Source organism: Sturnira hondurensis, unplaced genomic scaffold, assembly GCF_014824575.4.
Source record: "Sturnira hondurensis isolate 20B ecotype Veracruz unplaced genomic scaffold, ASM1482457v3 Scaffold0021143, whole genome shotgun sequence".
Lineage (NCBI taxonomy): Eukaryota > Metazoa > Chordata > Mammalia > Chiroptera > Phyllostomidae > Sturnira > Sturnira hondurensis.
The window spans coordinates 7,405,738-7,422,438 of record NW_028093774.1 but is presented as its reverse complement, the minus strand read 5'-3'; the positions used below and the strand labels follow the sequence as shown (position 1 = coordinate 7,422,438).

At 53.5% G+C, this 16,701-nt stretch overlaps 1 protein-coding gene across 3 annotated transcripts in view; it reads left to right on the top strand.

The window, feature by feature from the left end:
* SLC24A4 (solute carrier family 24 member 4) overlaps positions 1–16,701 on the top strand; it is a 133,116-nt gene that overhangs the window by 63,205 nt on the left and 53,210 nt on the right. For all 3 annotated transcript variants that reach the window (XM_037031318.1, XM_037031317.1, XM_037031316.1), the window contains exon 3: positions 15,634–15,710. In XM_037031318.1, coding sequence (XP_036887213.1) covers positions 15,634–15,710 — 77 coding nt within the window. The remainder of the gene's footprint in view (positions 1–15,633; positions 15,711–16,701) is intronic.

Genomic DNA, 16,701 nt, shown 5'->3' with positions numbered 1-16,701 from the left:
TGGCTGGAGTTTGGGGGCCTAATAACAAGACCTTGTGAATCAGGAGAATTGCCCTCCAGCTCCTCTGGGTAGAGTTCTGGCCAGTCTTGAGCCAAATCTTCTCGAAGCCAAGTCTTCTTTCCTCTGTTTCCTCTCCCATTTCCCTCCCTGCAGACTCTGCTAAAATTCTCCATCTGGGCACGGCCTTCACAGAATGCTCCATTCCTACATCACCTTCCTCCCTTCTCTCCAGCCAGACCGTGCATTCCTTCCACGCTGCTGCCGGGCATTGTGGGGCAAAGCTGGGGGCGGGGCGTGGGGTGGCACTTTATACTGATATGGAGTCAGCTGAAGGCTCTTCTTCTCTGGGAAATAATTGCATTTTTAAAAGGTGTTTGAACAAGCTTCCCTCTGGCCTTGCTAGAGCTTTCTGTTCAGTGACTTTGTTAGAAAAGAGTGAGTCTTGTGAATTTAAACGTAAAAAAGGATACGAAAAAAAACAGTACCGTCTCTGATGCTCTGGGTCATGTGCATGCCTGCCTCCAGAGCAGACAGCATAGTGGGTGACATGGTGCTCACCGCCTGTGTACAAACCCCCACCTTGCCACTCGCTGTGTGACTATAGGCAAGTTACCTGACCTCTCTGTGCTTTAAAATCAGCTATCGCAGACATGTCTGCAATTCCTCCGGGGTGGTGGGTGCCCAGCCAGGCAGACCAGGTAGGTCGGTTTACCCTTCAGCTGGGAGTCCTATCCCCTCTGGAGGACTGACAGGATTGGAGAACGGGGCTTAGCAGCTGTTTGTGTTTGTAATAAAGAGGTAAACATGAACTTGAGTAGGAACTTTTCCATCAGCTTCTGAGTAAACAAGATAGCGAGTCGGCAGCGATTCAGCAAAGCTTCCCTTCCGTGGCGTCCAGCCTTCAGCACTGATCAGAGCATTAGAACCGGCTTGCAGGGTGACTGGGTACAGCAGAGACGGCAGGGTTTGGACTGGGGCCTGGAGCTGTTCTGAGAGCAGATTCAGACAAACGCTCTCCAGTGAACCAGGGTTGAGCAGTCACAGGATGCGCATACGGTATATGGGCGCCTGGTGCTGCTGCCACCGGAGAGTACGAGCATGCTGTTTCACATTCACAAGGGGGGATGAGTCAGAACGGAAGGCAGAGGGGGTGAGGGGGACTAAATTGACCTGGGATTCGACTCTATTACTGTATCTGTTGTGGTTAAATTAAGTCTTCTGGGTTTATTTGTTGAAGGAAGTGGCTTACTTCATTATTTACATGATTATCCCAGAATAGCAAGCCATTAGTGCCTGTGTGTTAGAAACTGCAGCTGAAGCTCACGCATCTCCGCACGCATGCGAGTCTGTGTCACCTTGGAGGCCAGAGAGGTGGGTTAATTGTTTTCAGATGATGGCCGTGAGGAGCGAGCCAGGATGGAAAACCTCCAGGTGGTGGAGCCAGGCCCGACTGGCTAGAGGGGAGTTCTGGCTGCCCGATGAATGGCTGAATGGCCCCAGGCAAGTCACTTAGCCTTTCTGAGCCTCAGTTTTCTCATCTGCCAAATGGGGATAATGAGACCTCCCTTCAGGTAGTAATTAGGATCAAGTAACATGATGGTGACCTACAAATGTTGCCTCCTTTATTTCTCTACCGGTGCTAACCACTATTTGCTTACCCCTTCCCTTATTCTGAAGCAGGTTAATCTTGACCTGTTCTCCGAACAGGAAGTGTCCCCTTGGGAAAATTCAGTTAGAGCAGATATATTTATGTAAGCATTTTCCTCTCCGCGAAAGCATGGGGAATTTTGATTCCGGACTATGTGAATTGCAAGTCCCTACTGTCAGGACTGAGTTGAATGTCCTAAGGGCTGGAACGTTCTGAGATAAGGAGCTGCAGGGCAGGAAATCGCCCAAGGACCATCTAGCTCAGTCTTGGGGTGAAGGGGGTGAGCTGAGGGTGGGTGGGGCTTTGGCTGGGGTTCCAGCATGCAGGGACGGGGCAGGGTCGGAGTGGCTTATGGGAAATAGCCCCGTGGCTGGTGCTGAGTGAAGTTCAGTCTCCTCAGCCTTTCCTGTCGCAGTCATTCCATTTGTCCTGGGTCCCCAGGACGCAGCATCCAGTAAGCTGACATCAGCAGCTACGGTGTTTCACTGGGAGCCTTACCGATAAACAAATGGCCGATTAACATTTTGCATTTTATGTGTATTATATACTGTATTCGCAATAAAGTAAGCTGGAGAAAAGAAAATGCTAAGAAAATTATAATGAAAATATATTTACAGTGTTAATTTTATTTTAAAAATTTTATTCATTTATTTTTAGAAAGAGGGAGGAAGAAAGAGGAGAGAAATGATGTGTGAGAGAAACATTGATTGGTTACCTCTTGCATGTGTCCCTACTAGGGACCCAGGCATGTGCCCTGACTGGGAATCAAACCTGCAGCATTTTGGCTTGCAGGACCAAAGTGCTCAACCAAGTAAATCATGCTGGTCAGGGCATATTTACAGTGTTTATGGGGGAAAAATCCACATATAAATGGACCTGCACAGTTCAGATCTGTGTGGTTCAAGGGTCAACTGTACTCGCAGCCCCAGATGGCCCCCTGGGTCCCATTCCAGGCACACGGACCTGCTCCCTGTCATCCTGCCCTGGAAAGGGGAGCCACTCTCCTGACTCATAACAGCCGAGGCTGGTTGTATAAAGACAGCTTTTTAAGGCACGATTCCACGGGCATCCACGTGTGTGGCGGTCTTGGTACTGTTGGCTGCATGGAATAGCAAGCGTGCACTGAGCTCTCGCTCCGTGCTGCGCCCTCCTCCACGCCTTTTCCTGGACCGTTCTGCTCCGGCTTCTGAAGGATTCTGCGAGGTAGGGACTCACCTTAGGCCTGTTTTACAAACAGACCACGGCAGCCCAGCGAGTTGGGAGCCTTGCCCCAGGCCATACTGCTAGTAGTGGTGGGGCTGGCATTCCTGGCAGCGAAGGCCCACCTCGCCCACGCGGTCCCTGCATGGTAGTGGAGGACCTCTGTCACCTGTATTGTCCCCTGAGAAAGCAGAATAACCCAAGCAATCGCAAACTCAGGAGTTCAATGAATAGAATAGAAATGCATCCAAACACGAGGGTCTGCACACGCCTGATGCTTGCACACTCGGGAGGTGTGTTTGTTCATGTTCCCTTGACGCGTGTGAGTTTGAGCACCTCTTGGACACACTCTGTGTTCTACCCTCAGGAGGAAAATCCCCTTTCTGGTCCCTTTTCCTATACAAATAAGGAGACTGGGCCCCAGACAGCGGAAGTGACTCACCAGAGGCCACCCATTCTGTGGGTGTCAGGGCTGGGACGCAGACCCCCGGTCACAGGACTCCCTATACAGTGCTCTTTTCATTCTGCCCTGCACCCCCATGAATCAGCTGCTCCATGCACACAGATCATGGAAACTCACGGTTGAGTATCTTAGAGCACCTGTTGGGTGTCGGGCCTGGGGTCCCACGCTGCCCACCCCCATCCCCCCCCCCCAGCCCTGGAATCAGGTTCAGATGCACAGGGAGCCGCTGCTAACGGCCACCATTTTCCGTGCCCAGCATGAGGCCCGCCCTTTCCCAGCCATCTCTGGGACCGGGTAATTCCCTCTCTTCATTTAGGCTCCTACCCAAACACAGTTATAACTGGTGTCCCATGAGCCTGCTGGAGCTCTCTTGGTTGTTTGTACAAGGCAGAACCAGGTCCCCAAAGCTCATGGGTTTTCGGAGCACTTAGTGGGAGGGAGAGGAAAATAAACCCTTACCGCCTGCTGTTTTGTTTCAGAGTTTCCTCCAGCTCCGACTGCTCGGTGTCCTGGGATTGTGTGCCTCCACCCTGCCACCAGCCATTATGAAGCACCTACTGTGTATAAAGGCCACTGTCTAGAGAGAGATAGGGTGGCTGCAGATGCTTTTAGATGGGGCCACAGAGGACAAGGACAGTCCTCAAAGATGGGCACCTCGTCGCACGTGATTGCAAAAACAAGGCCTCTGCCCTCCAGGGCTGCCTTCTAATAGCAGCTCCGTGTCTTAGGAGTTTGGTTGGAAGTCACTAGAGCCCACCTGGGCAGGCATGAGCAAGTGGCGGGGCATGATGAACTCCTGAACTGGGAGGTCCGGGGCTAGCTTTAGGTGTGGCGGGATCCAGGGTCACCGGTGGCATCAGGATTGGCCCAGCTCTCCTTCCTGCTGTTCCCTACCCAGCCAGTCTCCCTAGACACAGGGCCCTGGAAAGGATGGCCTGCATTGAGCACTTCAGGGGTTAGCAGAAAGACATTTCTCCTTCCCCCAAATTCCCGGGATTCACTTTTTGGCTCATTTACTGTCTGTGAACCACCCCTGTAGCCCTGGGGAGGAACCAGACCCATTCAAACCACACAGACCTGAACCGGGAAGGGGTGCTGCCCCAAGGAGGCCCAGAGTCCTAGGGTGCTGGGCAGGCAAAATGACAGAGGTCACTTCCGTCAACTGCCCAGCACCCCGAGGAGCTGACTCTGGTGTAATCCAGCTCTTTCTGAGTCAAGCTGACCTGCATTTGGGCCGGGCACTTCTGTTTTCTTGGGCAGAGTGTGTGGCCACAGCTCACAAGTCTTCCGGACCTGTGCCATCTCCAGGCCATCACCTGTCGATTCATGGCATCACTGTGCCTGCCTGTCACGGGCTCCGCCCCCTCCCTTCCCTCAGTCTTCCATCCTGGGGCTCAGGTGGCCACAGCATTTGTGCGTCTGTCCCTCCCCCTCTGTCACATACAGTCCAGCAGCTTCTGCCTGAGGTCCCTGTCCCTTCCATGTCCCCACCGTCCAGAACAAGTTCTGGGACAGGCACCAGCAAACTGCAACTCGAGGGCCAAATCCAGCTTAGCACCTGTGCGTGGATGGCCCGAGAGCCAACGCTAGTCTCTAGATTTTTGAACAATCAGGAAAAACTTAAGAATAGTCATCTGCGACACGTGAAAATGAGGTGGCATTCCTATTTCAGCGAACACAAATAAGCTTGATTGGAACAGAGCCACGCCCATTTGTTTATCACGCATGGCTGCTTCCGCACTGCGGCGGCAGAATTGAGTGGTGGCGGCCCAGGGCGCATGGTGGGCAAAACCCACAGTACTTACTATCTGGCCCCTCACTGAAGTAAGTTTGCCAATTGTCGGTTTGAAGCGCCCGGTGTTGTCAGGCCGTAGCCAGATTCCTCTCCTGGCACCGAAGTCCTTCCATCTGGTTCAGCCAGCATCTCTCCCCCTCGTCACCTTCCCCCTCCACCTTGGCTCCTGACTGCACAGAGCTCGAAGTCTCCCGGGCTCCCTCCCACCTTCCTGCCTCAGCATCCAGTTTGTTCCTTTGCCTAGAAAGCCTCCCCTCTCCTTCCTGGGGAGAATCCAGGAATCCTCCAGGGCCCAGCTGTCTCATCCCCTGCTCCTCCCTGAGTCATCCTTTCTGAGTTAGACTTCATTGTTCCTCCCCCCGAGTCCCTCCAAAGCCCTGTTAAAACCTCTCGCTGGGCCGTTGGTCTCGTTACAGCCACCGTCCGCTGTGCGTCTGTTTCCCCTCCCCAGCAGGCTGCAAAGGCTGCCCGGTGCATCTTGATGCCTTTACAGCCTTGACCCTCCTGGCGGACGGCACTTGTCAGAAGGAATGAAAGTCAAACCCTGGTCTGGGAGCAGCTTCCGTTCCAGAGATAAACCTGCTAGTTCTGTGGGAACACACACGCATTGGAGAATGGCGGCTGGCAAAATAAAACTAAAGGAGCCAAAATGCACACTGGGGGGCCTTGTCTTTCTGCACTGTGCATGGCTAAGACAGGCGAGCAGTGTCTTAGCCTGAAGGGTGTGGATTTAATGAGACTTTAAGGACACTGGGCGGGGTGGGGGCAGGTGGGGTAATAAGGAGAAGGGGTGAGAATCGGGGAATGCTGTGGCATGTTCCTGGCCACCCACTTTGGGCAGAGAGTTCTAGGAGTGAGGAGGGCCTGTGCAGAACAGCACGTGGGCCGGTAGAGACACCAGGTGTGAGCGGTGGAGAGTGGGCAGGTCTCCATGAACAGGAGGCAGAGGGAAGCAGGCACTGCCCTCTGTTCGGGGGACGGAGACAGAGGCCACCGTTTTAACTCGTTTTACTCCCTAGACCAGTGTTTCTCCACCCGGATGCTGTTGGCATCTGGGGCTGTACATCTCTTTGTGATGGGGCTGCCCCGCGCAGTGGAGGACATCTAGCCGCTTCCCTGACCTCTGCCCCCTGGATGCCAGCAGCACCCCTGTACCTGGGGTATCTCTGGAGGTCCCCTGGGCGGGAGAGACACAGTTGCCCCGGGTCATCCCACAGGACGCTTCTCACATTTTCCGTGGAGAAAGACTGCTTCTGTGTCTGACCAATGCTCCTGTCATAGACCAGAAAAGCGAATTGCTGGAGAAGCGTCCGTGTGCTTGACGGTCACAATGTCAGATCATCTAAACAGTGCGTAAGTGCTTAGTCGCACTCTCTTCCACCTCGGACGGGTCACAGAGTGTTCACGGGCCACACCCCGGCTCAGCTCTGGCCCCAGACAAATCAGAGGACATAGTCTGCATGTGCAGATATCGCCGTGTGCCCTGGGACTTTTGTCCCTCTTAGGTCCCTCCTACTGTGTTTATTCACCATCTTGGACAGTGACTTTTCCTCTGAGTGTATGTACATGTGTGCACGGAGGACAGCGCTGGACCCGCTGTGGAAAGACGACGATTTGCCCCTTTTCGGAGCAAGTTTCCTGGCTGCTTTTGGGTTAGCCCACCTCTGTGGAGACTCCTGTTGCCCAGAATTCCCGGAGGCAGGGCTGGAGCTGTGCTCTCCCGTTGCTCTTCAGAGTCATTTCGCTCCCTGGTCGTTTTCCAACGCTCAGGCCGAGGGCCGACCTTCCCTCTGCCCATCTATCCCTGCAAACAGGCCAGAGCCCAGGACGGCTTCTTTCCACAGCAGAAGTCGGAGGCCTTAGCCTTTTGTCCTGTGGCCCAGAATAGGCTCGTGAATGATGGAAGATACAGGAATCTACATTTTAAGCCTTGAAGTCGGTGGAGACGTAGTAAAATCCCCAGCACCCGTTGCAGACACTGGTGCTTGGTGCGGGTATTGAGTGTGTGGGGCAGGGGAAAAGGGGCAGCGACCTCTGTAGTGTTGCCACTTTAAATACAAAGTGTAGTGTACTTGGTGGAGAATTTGGTGCATGGGGCAGGTGAGTCGGGGGAGAGCGAGGCCAGCAGGAAAGGAGAGAACAAAGCCGGACTGAGAAACGGTTGCGGCCAGGCCCCTCAGTGAGTGCCTCCTCCCTGAGCAGGGCACTGGGGCCGGCTGGCCAGTGCGAGAGCAGCGAGTGGGGGGACCGCGCTCTCCGGACTCCCCGCCCCATGCACACTGTCCGATTCTTTACTGTCTCCCAAGTCTTAATTTTGTTGGTGTTTTTGGAGAGGGAGGGTGGTCCCCAGAAGAGGTCTCAGGGGAGCAAAGGCCACAGGTGAAGGAAGCTTCAAGGAACAAATGCAGCTAACCTTTCATCTTGTCCTCAGAGTTGAGGGGCCTCCTGCTTGTGACAAGCTACAGTAACAGCCTCCTCAAACCTCACAGTGCTTTGTGGAAACCAAGAAGCTGAGTAATCTTCCACAGACGCACAGAGGAAAGCCAAGAATAGAATCCAGGCCCCAGTGACTCTTTGTCGGGCGTGTTTTTAACAGAAGCCAAGGATGAGAATAAGTGTAGAACTCAAACCGAATTTGGCAGACTTTTCTGTTCTGAGATCTTAGCCAAGAGGCACTGTGTCCAAATTACAGCTGTCAGCCAATGACTGTTTAGTCAGATACCTATGTGCAACTCGCCCGGAAACACATCACGCCTGCCAGTTTCTTCCTTTCTACCTATGATCTTGCTTCACCCTGTTAGCTGAACTAGAGTGGCGGGAGGGGCCGTTCGAAGTGTGTTGACAAGGACCACATGTTTTCCCAGCCAGCACTCATCGGGACACTGTGTGCAGCATGCGAGTGGCTTTGGGAAAGTTCTGTCCCTTCCAGACGCTCCCAGCAGGCCTCCCCAGCTCTAACTAGTGAGTCCAGCCCCTGTTGGGGCCGCGTCCTGGCCTGAGACCTCTTGCCTTGGAAGACTTGGGGGCCCCACAGGGGATTGGGTCTGGGCAGAGAGGCAGGACTGTGCCAGACACACAGGGAGCCTGGGGGCGGGGGATGAATGCGTGCTGGGGGGAGGGGGTGACCCAGTCCGAGGCTGTAGGATGTCCAGCAGTAACAGCAGCACACATGGCTGTGGCCAACATGGGCCACCTTCGTGGGTGTGAACCCAAGTGCTGTTACATGTTCATGCATGAAAACCAAGGACCAGGACACCAGAGGGAGCCCTCAAGTTCGCCCATGGTGACACACACACGCACACACACACGTGCGCCCCTTTCCTACCCTGGCAGGCAGACGCAAAGGCAGGCAGGAGAGTTGGGGAGCTTTATACTGGAGAAAAGGGCTTCAGGGGTGCCCTGGGAGGAGGCTGTTGAGCTGGAGGAGCTGGAGGCTGGCTGGCTAGAGGCGGGGCATTGTATGTCCTTGGTTTGGGCAGTGTATTCATTTCCTGGGGTTGCTGGGTGGCTGTAACAAATTACTACAAATTGGGTGACTTACAGCAACACCAGTTTATTCTCGCAGACTTATTCTCACAGGAGCTCGATGCATCTGTCTTTGTGGGTGTATAACGTAAATACAGCAAGACAGAATTTGAAGTGCACAGTTTGAGTTTTGACAAATGTAGACAACCACGTCACTACCATGCCATCAAGATCTAGAACATTCCCGACACCCCAGGAAGTCCCCTGTGCCCTTTTCTCGGCCCCTGCCCCATAGGTTCTGCCTTCTGTCCCCGAGGCCAGTGATGGCGGTGCACAGACAGCATGGTGCCGTCATGCCATTCGTACCCCTTGGCCAGATTCTCTCACGGGCCAGGTTTTTAAGCTTTGGGTCTCAGTGATAAATCACGGACTTCCACATGGTTGCCACAAAGACAATGTCACTGTATTACAAAGCACATGGAAGGGAGCCATGGAAGGGGTCCCTTTCTGGTCCCTCCACTGAACACAACCACCGAAATGGTTTTGCTGTGTGTGTTTCCTGTTCTTTCCATTTCCTTATTTGCTCGTAGCAGCAAGCAAACCACGAGGGAGTTTGTGTGTTGCTTTTTTCATATATGGTAAGCTCTTTTTTCCACATGTGGTGTTTTAATTCCTGTTTTTGGTAATTCTCCACCTAAAATGTGCCACGAGGGCGGAGCGTTGCCTGGCTTGTCCCCTGATGTTTCCTGGTGTGTAGAACCGTGCAGCACTGGGGGCTGCCCGTAACAGTCCGTGGGAGGACCCGACGAGTGTATCCCACCGAGTTCGCCGTTTTCCGGATTAGTGGACAGTTAGCAACTCCCAGAGTCTTACCATCAGAGGCGATAAATATCTTCAGACATATAGTCCCCCCTGCCCCCCATGTTTTGAATGACACCCCAAGAGCAAATACCAATGATGAATTGTTGTGTCAAAGAGGAAAAACATGTTCTGCCTCTTGACGCACAGTCGCAGGCTCGGTAGAGATGAGTTGCCCAGTGGTGAGCCTTGGGGCTGCCAGTCCCTTGCGGTGTGACTTTGGACAAATCACTTAGCCTCTCTGTGCCCCACTTGTCCCATCTGTAAAATGGGTCTAAAGATAACATTTCACAGGCTCATCGTGAGGGTTAAATGTAGTAGGCCCTGCACGTGTATTTGCTATTTATGTTGTATACATAACGCATCATGCTGAGAAAGGTTGCACCTTCTTCGCCAAATGGAAACAGTTTCTTTTCATAATCACTGTGCTTTTGACAACTCGGTGGCACTGTGTGGCCCGCTGGCGCTGAGTTTGGGCATTGCGAAGTAGACAGGAAACTTCATTACGAAATCACTTCAGATAGATTATTTGCATTCTCTATCGAACCGTTTAGGTTCTGGGTGCTGTCTCAGAGACGTGGGGAAGACGGATGAGTAAATTGTCCACACACCACACAGAGGCAGAACTACGGGTTGTTGCTAATTGTGGAGATGAACAGGGACCGCCTGGTGAGAGCAAACCCCCGGGTGCTCGTTCAGCGTTTCCTACAGCAAGGGCGTCAGCCGCCCTCACTCACGTTTGGCAGAGACGCAAAGGCAGGCAGGGGAGTTGGGGAGCTTTATAGCAGAGAGAAGGGCTTCAGGTGTGCCCTGGGGGGAGGCTGTCCGGCTAGGGGCGGGGCGTTGTATGTCTTTGGTTCGGGCAGTGTGTTCATTTCCTGGGGTTGCTGGGTGGCTGTAACAAATTACTACAAATTGGGTGACTTACAACAACACCAGTTTATTCTCGCAGACTTCTGGAGGCCAGAAGGCTGGGATGAAGCTGTTGGCAGGGTTGGTTCCTCCTGGGGGCTCCAAGGAGTGTCTGCTCCTTGTGTCTCTCCTAGTTTCTGCTGACGGCCTACAGTCCTTGGCTCGTAGCCATGTTGCTCCAATCTCTATATTTGCCATTTATTACATGGCCGCCTTCTCTGCATGTCCCCTTCTCTTCTCATAAGGACACCAGTCATAGGGTTTGGCATCTCTCTAATCCAGTGCGACCTCATTTTAACTTAGCTAATTACGTCCACAGAGACCTCATGATGTAGACTGAATCGTGGCCCCTCAGCCTCCGTGTTTGAAGCACTAACCCCCAAAGGGATGGTATCAGCCCCTAGAACAGGAAACCGAAGCCTTTCTCAGTGTGTGACGCAGAAAGGACTTAAATTCAGGGACTCTGGTGATCGCAAAGTTGCAGGAAGGGCTGAAGGAACAGGAGCCGGAAATGGGGGGATCAAATCCAAAAATATCCCACGTGGAGATGAGGAGGTGGGCGTTCTTGCCAGGAGGGCCTCTCAACACCTACATCTCTGTAATGCTGGTGCCCCAAGAACACCAGCATTTGGGGGTCCCACAGAGGAGGGGTCCCCTAAGGGAGACTAGGCAAGTGAGAGTGGGGGGTCAGAGAAAGCAAGTGAGGCCACTGCAGGAAGGTGGGACCCACCAACCCACAACAGGGTGGGTGAATCCTAACGCATCTTCTAAGTGCAAGAAGCCAGAGCAAAAAGGCTACATGTTCTGTGATTCCATTGATTCGACATTCTGGAACAGGCAGTCTCTAGAGAAAGGAAACAACAGTGGTCGTCGGGGGTTGGGGTGCTGGGGAGGTTTGACTACAAAATGGCAGATCAGGGAATTGGGGGTGATGGAACTGTACTGTCTCAGGTGTGGAAGCAGACCCACAACCCCGCATTTCTCAAAACCCATAGAAGTGCACGCCACAGAGAATGAATTTTACTGTGTGTAAGATAGATGGGTGGATGAATGGATAGATTGATCATTCATTCATTCATACATGCATTCATTTATGCACACATAGGAAGTGGCTGGTTTTATTAAATGTCTCAAGGAAGTCAGGAAGATGAGTGACAGGTTTCCCCGGACCCATAGGATAGTGACCTAGACCTAGACCTAGACCTCTGTGGGGGCAGGCCCTGGGCTGTTAGCAAAATTGAGCTGCAAGATGCAGCAAGTATCTCTCCTTTCAAGAGCACAGCCTCGTCAGGGCCCTTTGAGCTCCTGGGAGTCCAGAGCCTGGTCCTGGGGGAAACAAGTCCTGTGGCCCAGACGTGTGTCTGTGGCAGGTAAAATGCTCAGATGAAAGAGGCCTGGTATCGGGTAGGCTCCCACCTGGGTTATTCTCTCACCTGGGCCGCACTGTGGTTGTGTGACTTTAGGTGACTCCTTGGCCTCTCAGAACCTCTGTTTCCCCATCAATAAAAATGAAAATAATGATCTTGTAATTGACCAAGTAGATCAAAGGGCTTGAAATGTTAGTACCGCAGCCATCAAATCTTGCCGCGGGCACCCCTCTCTCCATGGGCTTACTACCTGGCCCTGCCTCCCTGGACAGTAACTCCTGGCTGGCTCACCCCTCACCAGCACAGCGAGCTTCTCACCCTCTCTCAATGGCCTGTTTATTTGTCCATCTCCCCCATCAGCCCCCTCACGGGCACACCTGCAAGGCGCCGTGCCTGGATCCTCGTAAATGCTCCAGAGACGCATATTGACGTGAACTGTTTCAAAAGCCAGGGTCTTTGCCATCCCAATAACCTGCCACTTTCGAAATACTTTGGCTTTCTCTGGAAGGCAAATCGCCCTCCAAAACCGCCCTCCACTGCTGCCAGGCCTGAGGACGTCCCCAGACGCACCTGTTCCCAGAGCGAGTCCAACACCTACTGCGTGGGTGCTCAGTGAATACTCGTTGAACAAACGAATGCATTCGGAGAACTAGCAGAGATGTTGCAGAAGGACAACGCTACTTCAGGGTTCCTGAAATATAATAGCATCACCCATGCAACTTTGCACGTCAACCACAAGGGCCAAGTGCATCCTAGGGGTCTCATTTATACAGTGTTAGAGAACTCGGTAGCTGGTGGTGGGGAGGGGGGATTGCAGATGCTTTCGTGCCCAGGGATCTGTGATTTCCCATCTGCTGTCCAGGAAGACAAGTGGTAGGAAAGACCCGCACCCCTATTCCCTGGTCCTGAACACAATAGGGGGGGAGGGGGTAAGTGGCCAGGAGGGAAGAAAACACGTGTGTGAGGAAGAGAGGGGTGTGTCCAGAACCAAGAGTGATGGAGAAGCCAGTTCTGAGCACTGAGGTCTGAAGGAAAGAATCCTAAAGGGTGTGGGGAGGGGCTGCTGTGTGGTTTGCAGCCTTTCCTTCCCTCCTCCTCCCCCCAGCTCCTGCCGTCACCCCATGACATGGGCAGTGCTGGGATCACCCCTGGCTTCCTGAGCTGGGCTCCACCTGCAGACACGTGCCTTCTTTGCCACCCACTCCTCCCCAGGGTTTCTGCAGCCCACGGGCTCAGGAGTGCCCTGTGTATGCCCTGCTCATTCCTCTTCATCTCTGGTCGGGATGTGAGCCACTGGGGCAGACTCGGCCCCTCTTAGATGGGCAAGCGTCACCCCCTTGAATGTGGGTTGGGGCTCTGGATCCAAGCAAGGCCAGGAGAAGAGAAAGGTGGCCACGGAAGCTGGGATGAAACTCCATCAGCTCTGAGATCATCATGTGGCCCATCTCACCTTGCCCACTCTTTTCCCCACGGCACTGGCTTTATCTTCTCTTTGGCCTTCACAAACCAAGGCTCGTCCTGTGCAGCAGTGGGGACGGAGCTTGCAGTGAGCAAGGGGTCTGTAAGCTAAGACCCTTACAGTGATGGCGGCGTAACGGGCTCAGTGCCACGCACATGTCACCTCTCATTGCGTCCTTGTAGCACCCTGGCCAGCAGGTTGTGTGGGACCCCCGTGTGTAGGGGTCACAGCCCTGAGGTATTAAGCAACTTGTCAAGGTTTCCTGGGTAGTAAGGGGCAGAGGCCCCTCCTGGAGCCCAAGTCATCTGCTTCTGAAGAGACTGCCTGAGCAACAGGTTCCAGGTTGTTACCATTGGTGACGATGGCAGAGACCAAGTTCCTGTGGTGCACACCCCATGGTCTGCACCCCCTGCACCAGTTTCTAGAGGACTTGACCCCTGAGGTGGAAAGTGGACTGGTCCCAGTTACCAGCTGCCAACGGGGGGAGGGCAGGGTGGCCGCTTGCCTGCTTGCAACCTCTGACAGCCACGCACCGAGCAGAGGGGACTCTTTTATTACCTCGAGGGGCCACAGATTGTCACTGAAGAACTAGAGGGATAAAGAGATTGAGTGACCCAGCCAGGGACCCATGGACTCATGGGTCACTGAGCACGGGCTCTCTCCAGATTTGCTGTCTCCCAGGGCGGGGGGTTTCCACTGGTGTTAGAGGCGGCCCCTCACCACAGAGAGAGGAGCGCCGGGTACCCCTGTGAGTCTTGGTTCATGTGGCGGGGGGCCCTGAGCTGGCCACTGCCCACTCTGAACCTCATCCGGAAAGCAGGGACAGTTTCGGCTACAGTGCCTGCCTCACGGGTTCAGGCTGTGCCAGAAGACCTGGTGGGTCCAGAAGGCAGTAGGGCATTGGCCGTGGGCGGCTTTGCTGGTTGCTCGCTGTCTTTGCTGGTGGCACTGGGGCCAGGGGAGGCACTTGCTCCTCTCTACAGCCTCCGGCATACCCAGGAGGTGGCGGGGCAAGGCACTGTGGCTGAAGCAGATTTCTGTTCCTTGCAAGGACAAAGCCATTTATAACCCATATTCTCTCCCTGCTGGAGGCCAGATGATAATGTCCTCAAAGCAAAAAGCCGGTATCACTTTATTCTAATTTTCAAAGAATTCCCAGGATTGGAGAAATCGCCAGCTTTCAAAACACTGCTTTGGGGAAGCAGGCGCAGTCTCAAATTTTCGTGGCGGAAACGTCTATCGACTCGCCCAGGAGCGCACCAGACAGTTACATTTCTCCCCAAAACATGTCCCTGACTGCAGGAAAGTGCAGCTTCTGCCTTTACAATCCTCCATCTCTGAGCCGATAAACCTTGAAGCCAATCCACGCCCTTGAACTGACAGAGCAATTCTGTTCCAGAAGTTTGATTACAGGAAGAAGGAAAAAAAAAAAAAACCCTCAGAAGTGAAAGAATCTATATTTCATTAAATTGCTGCTTGTTTCAAAGTGGGACCATTTTCTGGGTGTCTGGGGAGCTGATGTTTTCAATCTTGTTGGGAGGATATAATCTGACAATACAGAACAGTTTCCATATAAGGAAGAAACCATCGTTTTTCGGAGCTTGGGGCCAAATTACTTTTACAGAGAAGGGATTTTTGTCCTGGGAGCTGACTTGACAAGCATTTAACAAGCACCCCGCCAGGAGCCCAGTCATTCTAGTTATTGAAGGGGCTTCCAAAGGTAATGAAAGCATTCTCGTAGGACAGGACCATGCACGTTGTCACTGCTAGTGTTTTGCATTGTTTATTCTATCGACTGTAAGGCCATTTGGGACCCCACTGTGTGCCAACCTGGCCCAGGCCCCGAGGATGCAGTACAGGGCCGGGCGGATCCCTGTTCGCCAGATGCTTCTGGTCTAGCTGTTGCGATGAGGACCCGTGAAAAGTGGGGGTGTGGGCGTGTCTGACGGGAAGCTGCCGAAACGACAGTCACGAAGTGCCTATCCATCCGTCATCTCGAAGGAGGGGATGGTGGGAAGGCCTTGTTTCTTCATTTCACAGGAACATTGTGAGGCCTAAGAGGCAAAGTTGCTCAGACCACCTGTGAGGGCAACAGTGGGTGTCAGGTGTCAGGGACGGTACCTGGACCCCAGGTGTGTGGCTTCCGGTGCAGAGAGCTCCATAGCTCACAGGGCCGCCCACTGCCCAGGGTGATAAGAGCCCCTAACAGGAGTGCCAGTGTCCACCCCAGCAGGGGCATCCTCAGGGCCAGAGGAGGGCCTGTGACAGTGTGTGATGGCCCCAGATGCTAGCAGAAGCACACTTGCCACCCAAGTAGACATGAGGGGCCCAGGGGACAAGGACCACTGCCCTCTGAGCCCTCCTCCTCTCCCTTGCCCCACCTCGGCCTGGGGTTCTGCTCCAACACCCCTGCCCCTGAGCCTCACCTCCCGTCGACAGCTAACGCTTTGTCCTGTTCTCTTCCAGCGATCCACGAGTTCCCCACAGACCTGTTCTCCAATAAGGAACGACAGCACGGAGCCGTCCTGCTGCACGTCCTCGGTGTAAGTGGCCTCGTGGTGGGGTGGGGTGTCCTCCTGCACGTAGGGTGGCAAAGCCCCTCGGAGCACGGCGGAGCCGCAGCGTGTCAGAGGGCCTGTCCCGTCCTCGTCAGAGCCCACGTGGAGGGCAGGCACTGCACCCGCCTCACCCACAAAGAAACGGGGTCTGGAGGGTGTTAGGCAACCTGCTCGGTGTCGCACCGTGAGTGGCCGCAGAGCCCAGACGAGAGTTCAACTCTTTTGGTGCCTCATTTTGTGCTTTTATAAAACGGGAGTGACGGTGCCTTTCCCAGACACGTGGATCTGAGTGAGTGTGGGTCAAGGGCAGCAGGTCTCACGTGGCGCATAATACGTGCTCTGTCCATGCTCACTGCTGGTGCCCCCGATGCGCCACCTTGCACAAGTGTAGTTTAAAACTTGGGCGCACTTCTGAAACTTCCCTCTGTACTCGGATAGGCCTTGGTGATAAACAGGGGAGTTTAAGGCGGAATTCAAGTAGAAATAGTGAGTTCAACCCTGGCCCAGTGGCCCAGTTAGTTGGAGCATTGTCCTGTGCACCAAAAGGTTGCAAGTTTGATCCCCAGCCAGGGCACATACTTAGGTTGCAGGTTCTATCCCTAGTTTGGGTATGTACAGGAAACTGCTGATCGATGTTGCGCTAAAACCAATAAACATGTCCTTGGATGAGGATTTAAAAAACAACAACCAAGGAATAGTGGGTTCAGACCTAGGTTCTAGGTAAAATTTGCTCTTCTCTGACAGGGATAGGGAAACCACAGCCCATGGACACTGCCTGTGTTTGTAAATAAAGTTTTATTGGAACACAGCCATTCCCATTCATTTGTGTGTTATTGCTGGCTGCTTTGGTGTCAGTGGCAGAGCTGGGTGGTTGTGACTTTACCTGCACCCCCAGTGTTTGTTTCTTTTTGCTTCCCCCCAAAAGATAATGAAATCCAGGATCAGTCGCACCTCAGATGCTTTGGTCCACAAAGCT